Source organism: Hypanus sabinus, chromosome 6 (genome assembly GCF_030144855.1).
Source record: "Hypanus sabinus isolate sHypSab1 chromosome 6, sHypSab1.hap1, whole genome shotgun sequence".
Classification (NCBI taxonomy): Eukaryota; Metazoa; Chordata; class Chondrichthyes; order Myliobatiformes; family Dasyatidae; genus Hypanus; species Hypanus sabinus.
Window position 1 is genome coordinate 154,401,759 of NC_082711.1, and position 14,885 is coordinate 154,416,643.

General features: G+C 36.6%; 1 protein-coding gene across 1 annotated transcript in view; it reads right to left on the reverse strand.

Annotated features, from left to right (window-relative positions):
* The window catches only part of crcp (calcitonin gene-related peptide-receptor component protein), a 65,002-nt gene that overhangs the window by 27,895 nt on the left and 22,222 nt on the right, over nucleotides 1-14,885 (reverse strand). Inside the window, exon 4 of the mRNA XM_059973236.1 lies at nucleotides 8,362-8,456. Within this exon, the coding sequence (XP_059829219.1) occupies nucleotides 8,362-8,456 (95 nt within the window). The remainder of the gene's footprint in view (nucleotides 1-8,361; nucleotides 8,457-14,885) is intronic.

Sequence of the window (14,885 nt, forward strand, 5' to 3'; positions counted from 1 at the left end):
TAATCTCTGGATAATGAATTGTTTGACCTTGGGTTGTTGTAAATAATCTTTTAAATCCAAGAGAAAAGACTTTTATAAAAGTGGACAGCCCTGCCGAAAGAGTTTAACCAAGCTGCCACAAATCAAAAATTTCACATACATCTTTCTACATTGTAAAAAAAAGATTAAGAAATACATCAAAGAGGTGTTATCAAACAGAAGGCACTGTTGAACCAAGCAAGCAGAGATTAGGGCAGATAACCACAGACTGCTCAAAGGTTTCAAGGAAAGTCTGAAAAGAAGATTTTGAAGGAAATTTCAGAGCTTGGAGCCAAGGCGTCAATGGTTTGGGAATAACATGAGGTCAGAATTATAGAAGCACATATTCCACAGAATTTCAGTCTTTTCAATACTTAGTTGGAAGAAACTTGAGCTTATCTAGTACTAGAAAATGGACATGCTGCTTGAGAACTTAAAGACAGTGATGGTGTCAAGGAACATAGTAATGAGATCATTGCCTGCGTACTTAAGGAAATTGGCTCTGCATTTTGAGATGATGCATTCATTGATTGGCTGTAAATAAGAAATAACAGTAGAGGCAGAAAGAAACTAACACAAAATAAATCTTTAACAAATAATTCATCAAGAACTTTTCAGAATCAGAGTCAGGTTTAATGTCACCTGCATATGTCATGAAATTTGTTAACTTAACGGCAGCAGTACAATGTAATACAAGGTAGCTTCCAACTCTTCTAGCTTCTTTCAATCCTGTGCAGTAGGCCCCTCCCCCACACCAGACAGTGATGTAGCCTGTCAGAGTCCTCTCCACAGCACATCTGTAGAAGCTCTCAAGCGTTTTAGTTGACAACCCAAATCTCCTCAAACTTGTAAAGAAATAAAGCCATTACCTGCCTTCTTTATAGTTGCATCGATATGTTGGGATCAGGTTAGATCCTCAGAGATTTGAACTTGAAATTGTTCTCCCTCTCCACTTCTGATCCCTCTATGAGGATTGGTTCATGTTCCCTTGTCCTATCCTTTCTGAAGTCCACAGTCAGTTCCTTGGTCTTACTGACGTTGAGTGCGAGGTTGTTGCTGCAACATCACTCAACTAGCTGGTACCCTGTATAACTCACTCCTGTATGCCCACTCATCTCCATCTGAGATTCTGCCAATGGTTGAATCATCAGCAAATTACGAGATGGCATTTAAGCTATACCTAGCCACACGGCCATGGATATAGAGGGCATAGAGCAGTGGGCTAAGCACACATCCCAGAGGTGAGTTAATGTTGATCGTCAGCAAGGAGCAGATATTCATATCAATCTGCACAGATTGTGGACTTCTGGTTAGAAAGTTGAGGATTCAATTGCAGAGGGAGATACAGAGGTCCAGATTCTATACCTTATCAATCAGGACTGTAGGAATAATGGTGTTAAACACTGAGCTATGGTCAACAAACAGCAACTTGATATATGTTTTTGTATTGTTCAGGGATCTAAAGCCATGCGAAGAGCCATTGAGATTTTGTCTGCTGTAGAACTATTGTGGTGATAGGTAAAATCCAGTGGCTCCAGTCCTCGCTGAGGCAGGAGTAGACCTTAGCCATGACCAACCTCTCAAAACATTTCATCACTGTGGATGTGAGTACTACTAGGCGATAGTCATTAATGCAGCTCATATTGCTCTTCTTGGACACTGGTACAATTGTTGTCTTTTTGAAGCAGGTGGGAACTTCTGCCCACAGCAGTGAGAGGTTGAAAATATCCTTGAATGCACCCTCCAGTTAGTTGGCACAAGTTTTCAGAACCTTACCAGGTCCTCCATCAGGGCCTGCTGCCTTGTGACAGTTCACCCTCCTGAAAGACAGCCTGACATCAACCCCCGAGACAGAGATCACAGGGTCACCAGCAGCACAAGGGATCTTCACAGCTGTTGCTATATTCTCCTTTTCAAAGCCGGCATTAAAGGTGTTGAGCTCATCTGGCAGTGAAGCATTGCTGCCATTCTTGCTACTGGGTTTCACTTTGTAGGAAGCAATCTTCTGCAAACCCTGCCAAAGTTGATGTGCATCTGATGCCTCCTCCAACCTCACTCAGAATTGTTTCTTCGCTCTTGAAATGGCCCTCCGCAAGTCATACCTCGTTTTTTTGTACAGTCCTGGGTCGTCAGCTTAAATGCCACAGATCTACACCTCAGCAGATCTTATTATTTTTGTATCATCTTTTCTTTCCTGTCCTTTTCAGCTTTAGAAATATTAGTGCTTTTTCTTTCCTCATACTAATAACTAAACTTTAACTGATAAATTATTGTACTGCCTTTTGTTATTCATTCACAGTACAAAAATTCACATTATTAAGTAGAAAGAGAATAGTTAAATAAGCAGACAAGTTCTGGTAGGATCTCAATGCTGGAAACATAACAAATGCATAAGAAATAAAGTGCTCTAAATGATGCAATCTGAAAAAAAATCCCAAAAGCAGGAGTATATAAACATTTATTTAACCAAATTCTCAACCTTTAGGACGTTACATTTAGTCGCTGAGTCAGACATCATGTAGATACATGCAAAGCCCCACAGAAATTGCTTTAGAGTCAATAAGTAGACTGTGTTAACTATGTTTTTCTTAGGACTGTGTAGCTCTATCTGTCATTTAATCCAGTTTTCCATAATGTAATCAGTACCCTTGAGTATTGTTAGATGTGCCTTGACTCATTAATTTTTTAATCCATAGTCATTGAAGTTGAATTTATGACTACTTTAAAAATATACTGTATTTGGAACAAGTTACCTCTTTTCAGCTACAATATGAGGGAAGGACACACACATTTAGCAGCACTTGCAAGATTTCCTGGAAGGTTGAAAGCAAATTTGGAGATGATAAGAGGTCAGAATTAGAGCACCAGCTTTAACCTTTCACCCTGACATTTTAAAGTATTGTAGTGACTCTCTTGGAAGTTCCAAGGGGTAACCTTGGGGGTTTGTTGTTGGCAATCTAGCAATTTCAAAACATCCCAAAGGCTGACAATAGACTTGAATACCAAAATCGTTTGTGGTATGGTGCTTTGTCAGTTGAGATTTGACAGAATTGTTCGGAATACAATTGAGGTCTTGCTTACCTATAGCTACTCTTGCTGCGAAGAGCATTGTTACTTTAGAATTTGAAAATTAAAGAGGTACTCGTCCTATGGAATAGGACACATAAATATAAAGGAAAAATTGGTCCATAAACCTTAAGATTACCTAATTAAAACAGTCATAAAGCTTCTATGTTATAATGTATTATATAAAGGATTATAAATTGTTGTTTTATGTTTCAACTGAAAAATGTGAATGAAAAACAGAAAGGAAATTAGTAACAATAAATTCTGATAAATTGTGCACCGAGAAAAGATTAGCTTTATTTGTCATACAGTGAAATGCATCATTTTGTGTCAACAACCTACAGTCTGAGGATTGTGTTGGGGTAAGTCTGCAAGAGTTGCCAAGCATCCGGTGCCAATGTATCATGCCTACAGCTTACTAACCCTAACCCAAGTCTTTGGACTGTGGGAGGAAACCAGAGCACCCAGAGGAAACCCACACGGTCACAGGAAGAATATACAAACTCCTTACAGACAGTGGCACTAATCAAATTCATATCAGTGATTGCTGGCACTGTAAAGTGACAGTGTAAAGTAAACTGCTTATAATGTACTACAATATTAATGATTTTTCATGTCCCTTCCGTCAATCAAGTTTTCTGATTCTTTCACAAATTTAACGGCCAACAAAGTTTCCTTAATTAGACTCCCTGTACTCTACAATATTTTCAGGGCAAGGTTTCTTGCAAAGTATAAAGCCAGAGAATACTGCTCAAAATCTAATCAGTTAGCACAGAATGATATAAATCTATTGTGCAGAGAGCAGCCAATAGCCCTATTCAACTTTCTTGAGCTTGAAAGAGAGTTATACTTAGTACCCTCACACACAATTCTTGTCATAATCTTATGAATTCCCATTTTGAACTATTTATGTAAATAAATTACAAATGTAACTAACCACTCTCACCACTAGGAATAAGGTATTCCACTTCTAACAAAGGGGGATGGGAAAATGGCAGACTTAAAAAATATATCTGAAATGAATTTTTTTTTACTTGAAGCTAGAAACAAGGCTAATTCCATCTCATACTTCATGGGTTCTTTCCTCCCACCTGTTGAAATCTTCAGTCAGCTTCCAATAAACATGATCATTTATGAACACCTTTTCATTATTACTTCTGAAGAACTTCACATATTCTCTAATTTCCATATCAGTACATCTTATTTTATTCTACCTGCAATATTTATAATTTCTTCTTAGTAAATGAGCACCACATTACACAAAAACAGGAGAGTTACAAACTAAAAAAACTACAACAACAGTGAAAGAAGCTACAACACGGCAAGTAGTTCCTGTGGAAACAATTAAAAGTTTGGGTCTTTGATCCTTCTTTAGAACTATGCTTGCTGGAAATGTTTTTCTCTAGCACCTTGCTTTTGTATCAAATTTACAGCATCTGCATTTTGGTTTGATTATCAAATGAAAAACGTTCTCAACAGCTCTGAAGCAGCACTTCTGTGCATCTTGTGCCTAAACAGCTGGAGACTTTTTTTGGGAATTGCCAATAGAGAATTCTATGAGTCAAAGGTATATTCTGATGCAGAGGTTACAGATGAGAATGAGGCTCTTCAACCAGTTTGAAAAATACTTATTGCCATAGACTCATAGAAAAGTACAGCACTGAAACAGGCTCCTCGGCCCATCAATTCCGTGCGATTTAAACTTCCTACTCCCATTAACCTGCCCTAGACCATAGTCCTCCATATCCCAACCATCCATGTACCTATTCAAGTACCTCTTAAATGCAGAAATCAGGCTGGCAGCTCATTCCATGCTCTCACGACCCTGAATGACGAAGTCAAGCAGTTTCAAGAATTTCCACGGCCCGTCCAAGAAATTAGAGAAATATTTGATACAGAAGAATGGACTTTGACAGAAACCACAGGACTACATGTCAGCTAGCCTACTGTTAATCATCAGAATTAATCATTGGAATCTGTTATTAATTAAGTGACAATGGAGTGAGTAATTTAAAAGAATGAGCAGTATAAACATTTATTTGAAAGAGAAAACGTATTGGATAAATTTAAGTGACCAGCACTGCCAAAGAAGAGAAATAGCAAATGAAGTTTATTTAAATTTCCAAAAGGTCTTGCAAGAAGCTGCAACACAGAACAGATACAGAACTTTGTGGACGCACATATAGCTGAGGATAATATACAAGCATTGCATCATGAAGAGGATTAGTCGACATGCAGAGGACAGAAAGTAGCTTCTGAGAGTTTGTTGACAGTCTGACTGGAGCAGAAACAGTTCTAGCCCTAATCTAAAGGAAGGTATAACTGAGCAAGTGGTTTAAGTGACCATAGGAGAACATTTTGGAGACAGTAACCATAGCTCAGTTTAAGATGGTCATGGAAAGGGCTAAGCACGGCCCTGAACTGAGTTGCCTATTTCAATAATATAAAGAGGGGACCTAGCTTTGAGCAGCTACATATAGGTGGTTTGTATTTGACCAATGGGAGCCATTCTGAAGTATTTTTCCTTTTGAAGCCTTAGCATAACTACATTAAACTTCAGTGTGTCCCTCAGCATACTGACCTGCCAATTTGAAATATGCCAGTTTGCAATATTCAGCTGTGGACAAATCCTTATATTGGAAAACCAGCAAGTTTTAGGCAGACCAAAAGTACATCTTTCACTAAATTAATTACCTTCCAGCCGCAGTTGATGCTTGCCTCAGTGTGGTTTGCGGAAGCGCACATAAAAGGTCAAGAGTCTGTTTTATATAGTTACTTGAGATGAACTTCAACAAAGAAAGCTATTTCCTTTCAGACATAAACATGCATTCCAGATAACAATCTCCACCACAGCCACCTCAAGATATGCACAGACAGCAAAGAGACAGAAAAGTGTGTGCAAGAAGACTTCCTACCACAAGCCAAACAAGTTTAGGCACTTATTGCTTTAAGTATTCAGCCAAATCACTTTAACAGCTGGTACTGATATAACTAAATAGCTTTCTAGGCCATTTTAGAGGCACCTCAGAGTCAACTACATTACTGTGCATCTGTAATCACATAGAAAATGGACAAGGCAAGGTCAACAGGCTTCCTCTTTTGAAGGTCATTACTCAACCAGATGAACAATTCAGCAGTTTCATAGTCACTGTGATAGAGATGAACTTTAAAAGAATAAACAATAATCTCATTGAAACATCCTGGACCCTGAAGGTGCTTCATGTGGTAAGATGTACACCTTGGTAGAGGAATCCAGACCTGGGGTAAATCACTGATGAAGGGTTGAACCAGTAAGAATAAGCCAAGGAACAATTAGTTCTACCAGTGGCAAAATGCAACTGTCCAAAATTTAAACCGGTTCTGAACAAAAGGTGTGTTTAAACACTAAAAGTAAAATTATTATCTGGATGATGGGGTGGTAAATTGGATTAGTAAGTATGCTGATGATACTAAGGTAGGAGGCATTGTGGATAATGAAGTAGGTTTTCAAAGCTTGCAGAAAAATTTAGGCCAGTTAGAAGAGTGGGCTGAATGATGGCAGATGGAGTTTAATGCTGATAAGTGTGAGGTTCTACATTTTGGTAGGAATAATCCAAATAGGACATACATGGTAAATGGTAGGGCATTGAAGAATGCAGTAGAACAGAGTGATCTAGGAATAATGGTGCATAGTTCCATGAAGGTGGAATCTCATGTGGATAGGGTGGTGAAGAAAGCTTTTGGTATGTTGGCCTTTATAAATCAGAGCATTGAGTATAGGAGTTGGGATGTAATGTTAAAATTGTACAAGGCATTGGTAAGGCCAAATTTGGAGTATTGTGTAATGTTCTGGTCACCGAATTATAGGAAAGATATCAACAAAATAGAGAGTACAGAGAAGATTTACTAAAATGTTACCTGGGTTTCAGCTCCTAAGTTACAAGGAAAGGTTGAACAAATTAGGTCTTTATTCTTTGGAGCACAGAAGGTTGAGGGGGGACTTGATAGAGGTACTTAAAATTATGAGGGGAATAGATCGAGTTGACGTGGATAGGTTTTTTCCATTGAGAGTAGGGGAGATTCAAACAAGAGGACATGAGTTGAGAGTTGGGGGCAAAAGTTTAAGGTTAACATGAGGGGGAATTTCTTTACTCAGAGAGTGGTAGCTGTGTGGAATGAGCTTCCAGTAGAAGTGGTAGAGGCAGGTTCGGTATTGTCATTTAAAGTAAAATTGGATAGTTATATGGATAGGAAAGGAATGGAGGGTTATGGGCTGAGCGTGGGTCAGTGCGACTAGGTGAGTGTAAGCGTCAGCATGGACTAGAAGGGCCGGGATGGCCTGTTTCCGTGCTGTAATTGTTATATGGTTATATTAAACCTTTTGCAATTCTTTGAGATGACTTTGTTCCATGCTATAGTAAAGAAATATGTAAAAGAATACAGAGTAAACAAATAGAAATATTTGAAAATTATGTTTAAATTTCACCAGTAACTTTTATGGTAACTAATCAAGTTTTTGTTTGTGTGAATAGAATCATATATAAATCAATTAAGAAAACATACAAAATCGCTTTTAAACAGTCTTTGCAGTTGCCTTGCTCACGCCCGAGTGCTCAGTGGCGGTGCCGGTGGGGGAAAGGGGGATTGTTGCTTGCTGCTAGTTATGCATGGGAGGGTGGGGCTGTCATTCATTCTTTGGGGCACTCCTCTGTTTTTCGTGGATGGTTGTGAAGAAAAAGCATTTCAGGATGTATAATATATACATTTCTCTGACATTAAATGTACCTTTGAAACAGTTGGTATTTTGGGCCGAGTCCCTTCATCAGGACCTGGGTCTGATAAAGGGACAGGCCTGAAACATTGACTGTTTATTCCCCCTGCATAGGTACTGCATGGCCTGCTGAGCTCTTCCAGCAGTCTGTGTCTGTTGCTCAAGATTTCCGGCATCTGCAGAATCCCTTGTGTTTACACATAGATTATAATAACGTTTGGACAATGTAAATAATTAAGAGGAACGTCACTGCACTAGCAAATAGCAATTCCGTTTACAATGAACACTGAGGAAGATGACTGAAAGAAGAGGGAAACATTATTGTGCTTTAGCTCAAGAAATCCCAGTATTGATTTGAGTACTTATTCAAACAGAATAAATGCAAAGGTATCCCCAGATTAGTTACGGCAAAATTAATCAATAAATCCCAAGGAAATGCTTATATATAAAAGATTATCCTCCATTTGACTTAAATACTCTTAGAATAATTGGAAAGAACATTATGTGAAATGAATGAAAGCACTTACTTGGTAAGTTTTTGTGAAACCATGGCCGTCAGAAATTCAGTTACAATTTCTGGAGTCTGATATTTGCAAGATGTTTTGGACAAATACTTAAGAGTCTGTGGTAAAAGGCAGGACAAAAATTTAAACAACTCTGTTAACCTCTATATGGCATTAGTCTTCAATTCAAATTGTAACATTGCACACTGTTCAATCTCAGTTATTACCTTCTTAAAAATACAAGAATATTAAATAGGGATAGAAAAGGGACAGCCTCAAATACAAGCATCTTATCAAAACTAATACTACGCTTTAATAAATGTAAAATCATCAGTTATGAATGTCAAAATTAAAATTTATCATCCCCAGGATTCATAATAGTCCAACTATTAAAATTCAATGTTTGCATTAATCAAAACACAAGTATTTTTTGTTTACAATGCCATCTTTATTAGTTTCATTATATTTGATTGTAAGCTACTATTCTATGTACCTCATATTAATTTAAACTGCATGCATTACACCAGAGTTAATGATAGGTTCCAGCAGGAATTTTAAAACGTCGTTTTTGTTGATTTCTATCTGATATCTGGCGGTCAGCCATAGTTCAGGTGCATTTCTATATTCTTCCTTGTGGCTATAGTACACATTGCTCCAATCTCAAAACAGCATTCTCATTACCAATAAAACAATTGTTTTAAACAAAACTTAACTAATTCCTCAAAAAGACTGGTCAAGTACTACACAATATATACAATACTTGGACTCAGTCAACAATAAAGGAAAGAATATGCAGTCAAATCAAATTAGTATGCATCTTACTGTGTAACTGATTGTAAAATAATCTAACTTTCACTCTGCACTGCACTTCAATTCACTTTTCAATGGGGCAAGGATATGAAAACAGTAATGCGAAAGAGTCATTAATATGAAACCTTTAGAAAACTGGTGAGAAGCAAGAAAAAAGGCCAAGCAACAAAGATACAAGATCCAGTGCATTGTCTTATGATTGACAACTAATGTGTGGCTTCAAAGAATGCAGAGCAGATGGTAAAATGCACAGTTCAACAGAAAGATGCTGTTGTGAAATCAAGCTAAATGTGATTTCAAAAAGGGAGTAGGGATTTCAGATTAAATGAACTAGGAGGCAAGAGGCAACAAAAATCAACACAGGTCAAATTAATAGCAAAGGAAGACTTGTGTGGAATACCCTTTCTCAGATCTGTTTAAGCTTACAATTACACAAATTGTTTGCAGTCAGGGAAGAATGTATTAAATAACCTGAATCTTGAATTGATGGGAATTGGTAAAGCCTTTAAAGGGCTATGGGTAAGCCCAGTAAATTCTAAGGTTCGGCACAACTTTGTGGGCAGAAGGGCATGTATTGTGCTGTAGGTTTTCTATGTTTCTGAAGAGCATTCTTGACTAGAATGTGCAATGGGCCAGAACAGCGTCCCTCATCACCTGTAAAAAGATGCTTTGATGCTTCCAAAATCAAAATATTCTCAACAAGTAAGCAATAGGAGACAGCCTCTGTCTGTCGATGGAGTAGCAGTAATTTTGTGCCGCTCTTAGTTTTTTCTCTCTCCCCCTAGCTTAAATTTTGAATTTAAAATTTTTAATTGCTGATTCTTGAAGGGGAGTAATATGTCTGTGTCTACGAGAAGCCGGAAGAATCCGCAAGAACCTACTGACAAAGGTAATGGGAAAGGAAAGATGCCGAAGGAAAGATCTGATGAAATGCCAGCATGGGCTGAAGGTACTGTTCAGACATTGAATTCAGTTCAAGATCAGAATAAGGCAATTAAAGATCAACTGGAAAAGAATAATAATGAAATGAAATTATTTCTAGGGAAACTTAAGGAAGTGGAAACTCAAGTTATAACCATATATAACAATTACAGCACGGAAACAGGCCATCTCGGCCCTTCTAGTCCGTGCCGAATGCTTACTCTCACCTAGTCCCACTGACCCGCACTCAGCCCATAACCCTCCATCATTCCTTTCCTGTCCATATACCTATCCAATTTTGCTTTAAATGACAATACCGAACACGCCTTTACCACTTCTACTAGAAGCTCGTTCCATACAGCTATCACTCTCTGAGTAAAGAAATTCCCCCTCGTGTTACCTTTAAACTTTTGCCAACTCTCAACTCATGTCCTCTTGTTTGAATCTCCCCTATTCTCAATGGAAAAAGCCTATCCACGTCAACTCTATCTACCCCCTCATGATTTTAAATACCTCTATCAAGTCCCCCCTCAACCTTCTACGCGCCAAAGAATAAAGACCTAACTTGTTCAACCTTTCCCTGTAACTTAGGAAACCCAGGTAACATTCTAGTAAATCTTCGCTGTACTCTCTCTGCTTTGTTGACATCTTTCCTATAATTCGGTGACCAGAACTGTACACAATACTCCAAATTTGGCCTTACCAATGCCTTGTACAATTTTAACATTACATCCCAACTCCTATACTCAATGCTCTGATTTATAAAGGCCAACATACCAAAAACTTTCTTCACCACCCTATCCACATGAGATTCCACCTTCAGGGAACTATGCACCATTATTCCTAGATCACTCTGTTCTACTGCATTCTTCAATGCCCTACCATTTACCACGTATGTCTTACTTGGATTATTCCTACCAAAATATAGCACCTCACACTTATCAGCATTAAACTCCATCTGCCATCGTTCAGCCCACTCTTCTATCTGGCCTAAATCTCTCTGCAAACTTTGAAAACCTACTTCATTATCCACAACGTCACCTACCTTAGTATCACCTGCATACTTACTAATCCAATTTACCACCCCATCATCCAGATCACTAATGTATATGACAAACAAGTTACTAAACATGAAGAGGAATTGAAGTCAACTAAGCAAAAACTGTCTGAAACTACAACCCATTGGGAAAAATATCATAATAAGATTATTGACCTGGAAGCCAGGTCTCGCTGGATTGCAAGAAGGAGCTGAAAATAGAGACTTAACGGTTTACTTTGGTAATCTCTTTCATAATCTATTTCCAACTATTTTATCACAGCCGCCTGCTATTGAAAGAGCACACAGACTGTCCACTTCGAAATTTAGAGTTTCAAACAGACCAAGATTTATTTTGGTTTGTTTTCATCACTTTAAAATTAAAGATCAAATAATGTGACAGGCAAGAAAACAGAGAGCTTTCAGATTCAATGAGTCTGAGCTCCGTTTTTACGAAGATTAACCGAAAGTAATGGAACAAAGATCAAGATTTGCTTTGGTAATGAAACAAGCATAAGAAACTATTTCCCTCTGAGTTACCCGACAAAAATTAAAGTTTTTCCTCCTAATTCTTCCCCATGTACTTTCTTTGACCCAAAAGTCGTGCTGGATTTTGTTCAGGCTATACCTGTCACCACCACTAACGTTACTACCGAATGAACTATCTGAAAAGCTATTTGATTATCTGTATATTACTCTCATTTCGAAAAGAAGATATATGAAGGGTATTTGGATATTTCATTGATAGATTAATAAAAGAAGATAAGAAAACCTGCTCATCATTACATCCTACTGGATTTTTTTTTGAAAGAAGATTTACGATTCAAGTTTGACTGTTTAAATGGTTAATTAAATACTTGACTGAGAAAAGAGGATAAAAGGATTTGTTCCTTTTATCTAATATTTGGTTTGATTTTTTTTGTTGCTTCTTAACTTATTAACTGGTAGTTTTTTTCCTACTAATAGGGTTTCTTTTTTATATATCTGGGAGGGTTTAGTTAGTATGATATTACTAATTAATATTTTTGTAAATTTAGTTTGGTTAAATACACTACTAAACTTTTTTTTAAATCTGTGTTATTATAGTGTCCTATAACCAAATTTAAAGTTTTCTTAGGGATTTAAAACTAAACTTTAGATGGCGCTGTTCTTTTCTCTCTAAGAGATTATATTATTTTGGTTCTTTTTTTGTTTAATACATGACGGAATGTAAACACTCTCCTTTTTTGAGATGTTACTGTCTTTCTTGCAAGGTCATTTTATTTTTTTGTGTACTGGCTGGGGGGAGGGAGAGACGAGACCAACAGAGCGGCCCATGGCTTCGCATCTATCTTAGTTCACTTGCCTTTTTTGCGGGCGTTTGGTAGGGTGGGTGGGTTTAGAGTTAGGAGTTTTTTCCCATTGGGTGGTTCCGAAGCATGCATGCTTTCTATATGGTTGTAGTCTTTATCACCGCCATCTTTGATAATCCTGTATTGGTCTGTGTTCTGTGCATGTATAAAGTAAATTGGAATAAAATTATAGTACAGCATTTAAACGGATTAATGTAATAAGTTGGAACGTACGTGGTTGGAATCATCCTATTAAACAAAAAAAGACTTTTAAAATTATTAATCGATTCCAACCTGATATAATTTTTACTCAGGAGACGCATATCAGGGCGAGAGATCAAAATAGATTTTTTTGCTGGTGGAATGGAATACAGCTCCATGCTACTTATCAGAGCAAAACTATCTTCATATATCTTATAAATCTAATATATTTACTCAAGAGGATATTGAATCAGATTCAAATGGTAGATTTTTAATTGTTAAAGGAGTGATTTTTAATAGAAGGGTTGTTTTGGTCAATTTGTATGGCCCCAATTTAGATGATCCTTTTTTTAAAAAAAGTATTTGCTTTATTGCCAGATTTAAATGAGTATATGTTGATAATGGGTGGGGATTTTAACTGTTGTTTCAATCCTATGATTGACAAGAGCTCAACTAATCAGCGACTTCCAAATCATTCTGCGTCAATTATTAACTCCTTTTTGACCGATTTTGGATTGATCGATTTATGGAGGCATTTACACCCTGATAACAGAGAATATTCCTTTTTTTCACATGTTCATAAAAAATATTCGAGGATTGATATTATAATTGATCCCTGCCTTTTGCCTAATGTTAAAAACTGTGAATATGACACTATTGCTATATCCGATCATGTGCCTTTGAGTTTGTCCTTTGAATCTGATGATGTCATTTTTGGCCATCCACCATGGCCCATGTCTCAGACTTTATTGCAAAACTCTGATCTTATCAGTTTTATTGAAAGCCAGATAAAAGAATTTTTTCTTTTTAATGATATAGGAGGTATGTCTAAATTAATTATATGGGATACATTCAAAGCATTTTTACGTGGTCAGATTATTTCTTATTCAGCTAAACTTAAAAAACAGACTAAAGCAGAATTAGATAAAATTTCAAAGCAAATTAAAGATTTAGATAATATCTATGCGACTTCCCCTAATATTGACTTATTTAAAAAAAGGGTGGAACTTCAATCACAATATAACCTATTATTAACTCATCCAATTGAAGGTTATCTACTTAAGTTAAAGAGCCAATTTTATATGTTTGTAGATAAAAATAATAAACTACTTGCATTTCAATTAAAATCGGCTGGAGCCAAAAGGCAAATTTTGAAAATTCGTAGTAAGGATGGTACCCTGGCTCTGGATTATGAAAAAATTAATAAGGTTTTTCAAGATTTTTATACTGACCTTTATAAATCTCAATGTCCAATAGGCTCTTCTGAAATGAATGCTTTTTTTTACAAAAGATTGCTTTTCCTAAAATTTCTGCTGAGGATCAAAAAACTCTTGATGCTCAAATTACTGAATCCGAAATCCATAAAGCTATTTTTTCAATGCAATCTGGTAAGACTCCTGGACTTGATGGCTATCCTGTAGAATTTTATAAAAAATTTGGAAAATTGCTTCCTCCATATATGTTGGAGATGTTTAAAGATTCTTTTGTGAAAAGTGATTTATCCTCTACTTTTTATGAGGCTTCTACTTCTTTAATTCTCAAAAAGGATAAAGATCCTACTGATTGTGCCTCATACAGACCCATTTCATTATTGAATGATGATGCTAAGACTCTCTCAAAGATAATGGTCAATCGGTTGGAGAGTATTTTGGGTGAAATCATTTTTAAAGATCAAACAGGCTTTATAAAGGGTCGTTATTCTTTTTCAAATGCTCGGAGATTATGTAACATTATATATTCACCCTCTTCTAAAACTCCACAATGCGTTGTATCTTTGAATACTGAAAAAGCATTTGATCAAGTCGAATGGAAATATTTATTCAATGTTTTAGAAAAATTTGGTTTTGGTATTAATTTTAATAAATGGATTAAAATGATATATAAAGCACCTATTGCTACTGTTGTCACTAATAACTGTAGGTCTCCTTTTTTTCCAGATATCACGGGGGACAAGACAAGGTTGTCCATTAAGTCCTTTGTTATTTAACTTAATATTAGAAACCCTTGTTATTGCCCTTCATGAAGCCAAAAATATCCATGGGACTTTTGTGAATGAGACCATGCACAATATCTCTCTTTACGCTGATGTATACATATACATACATACACACACACACACATATATATATATATCTATATCTATATCTCAGGCCTGAAGAATTTATTCCTGCTTTGCTAAAATTATTTGACAAATTTGGAGACTTTTCAGGATATAAAATAAATTTTAGTAAAAGTGAATTACTTTCTTT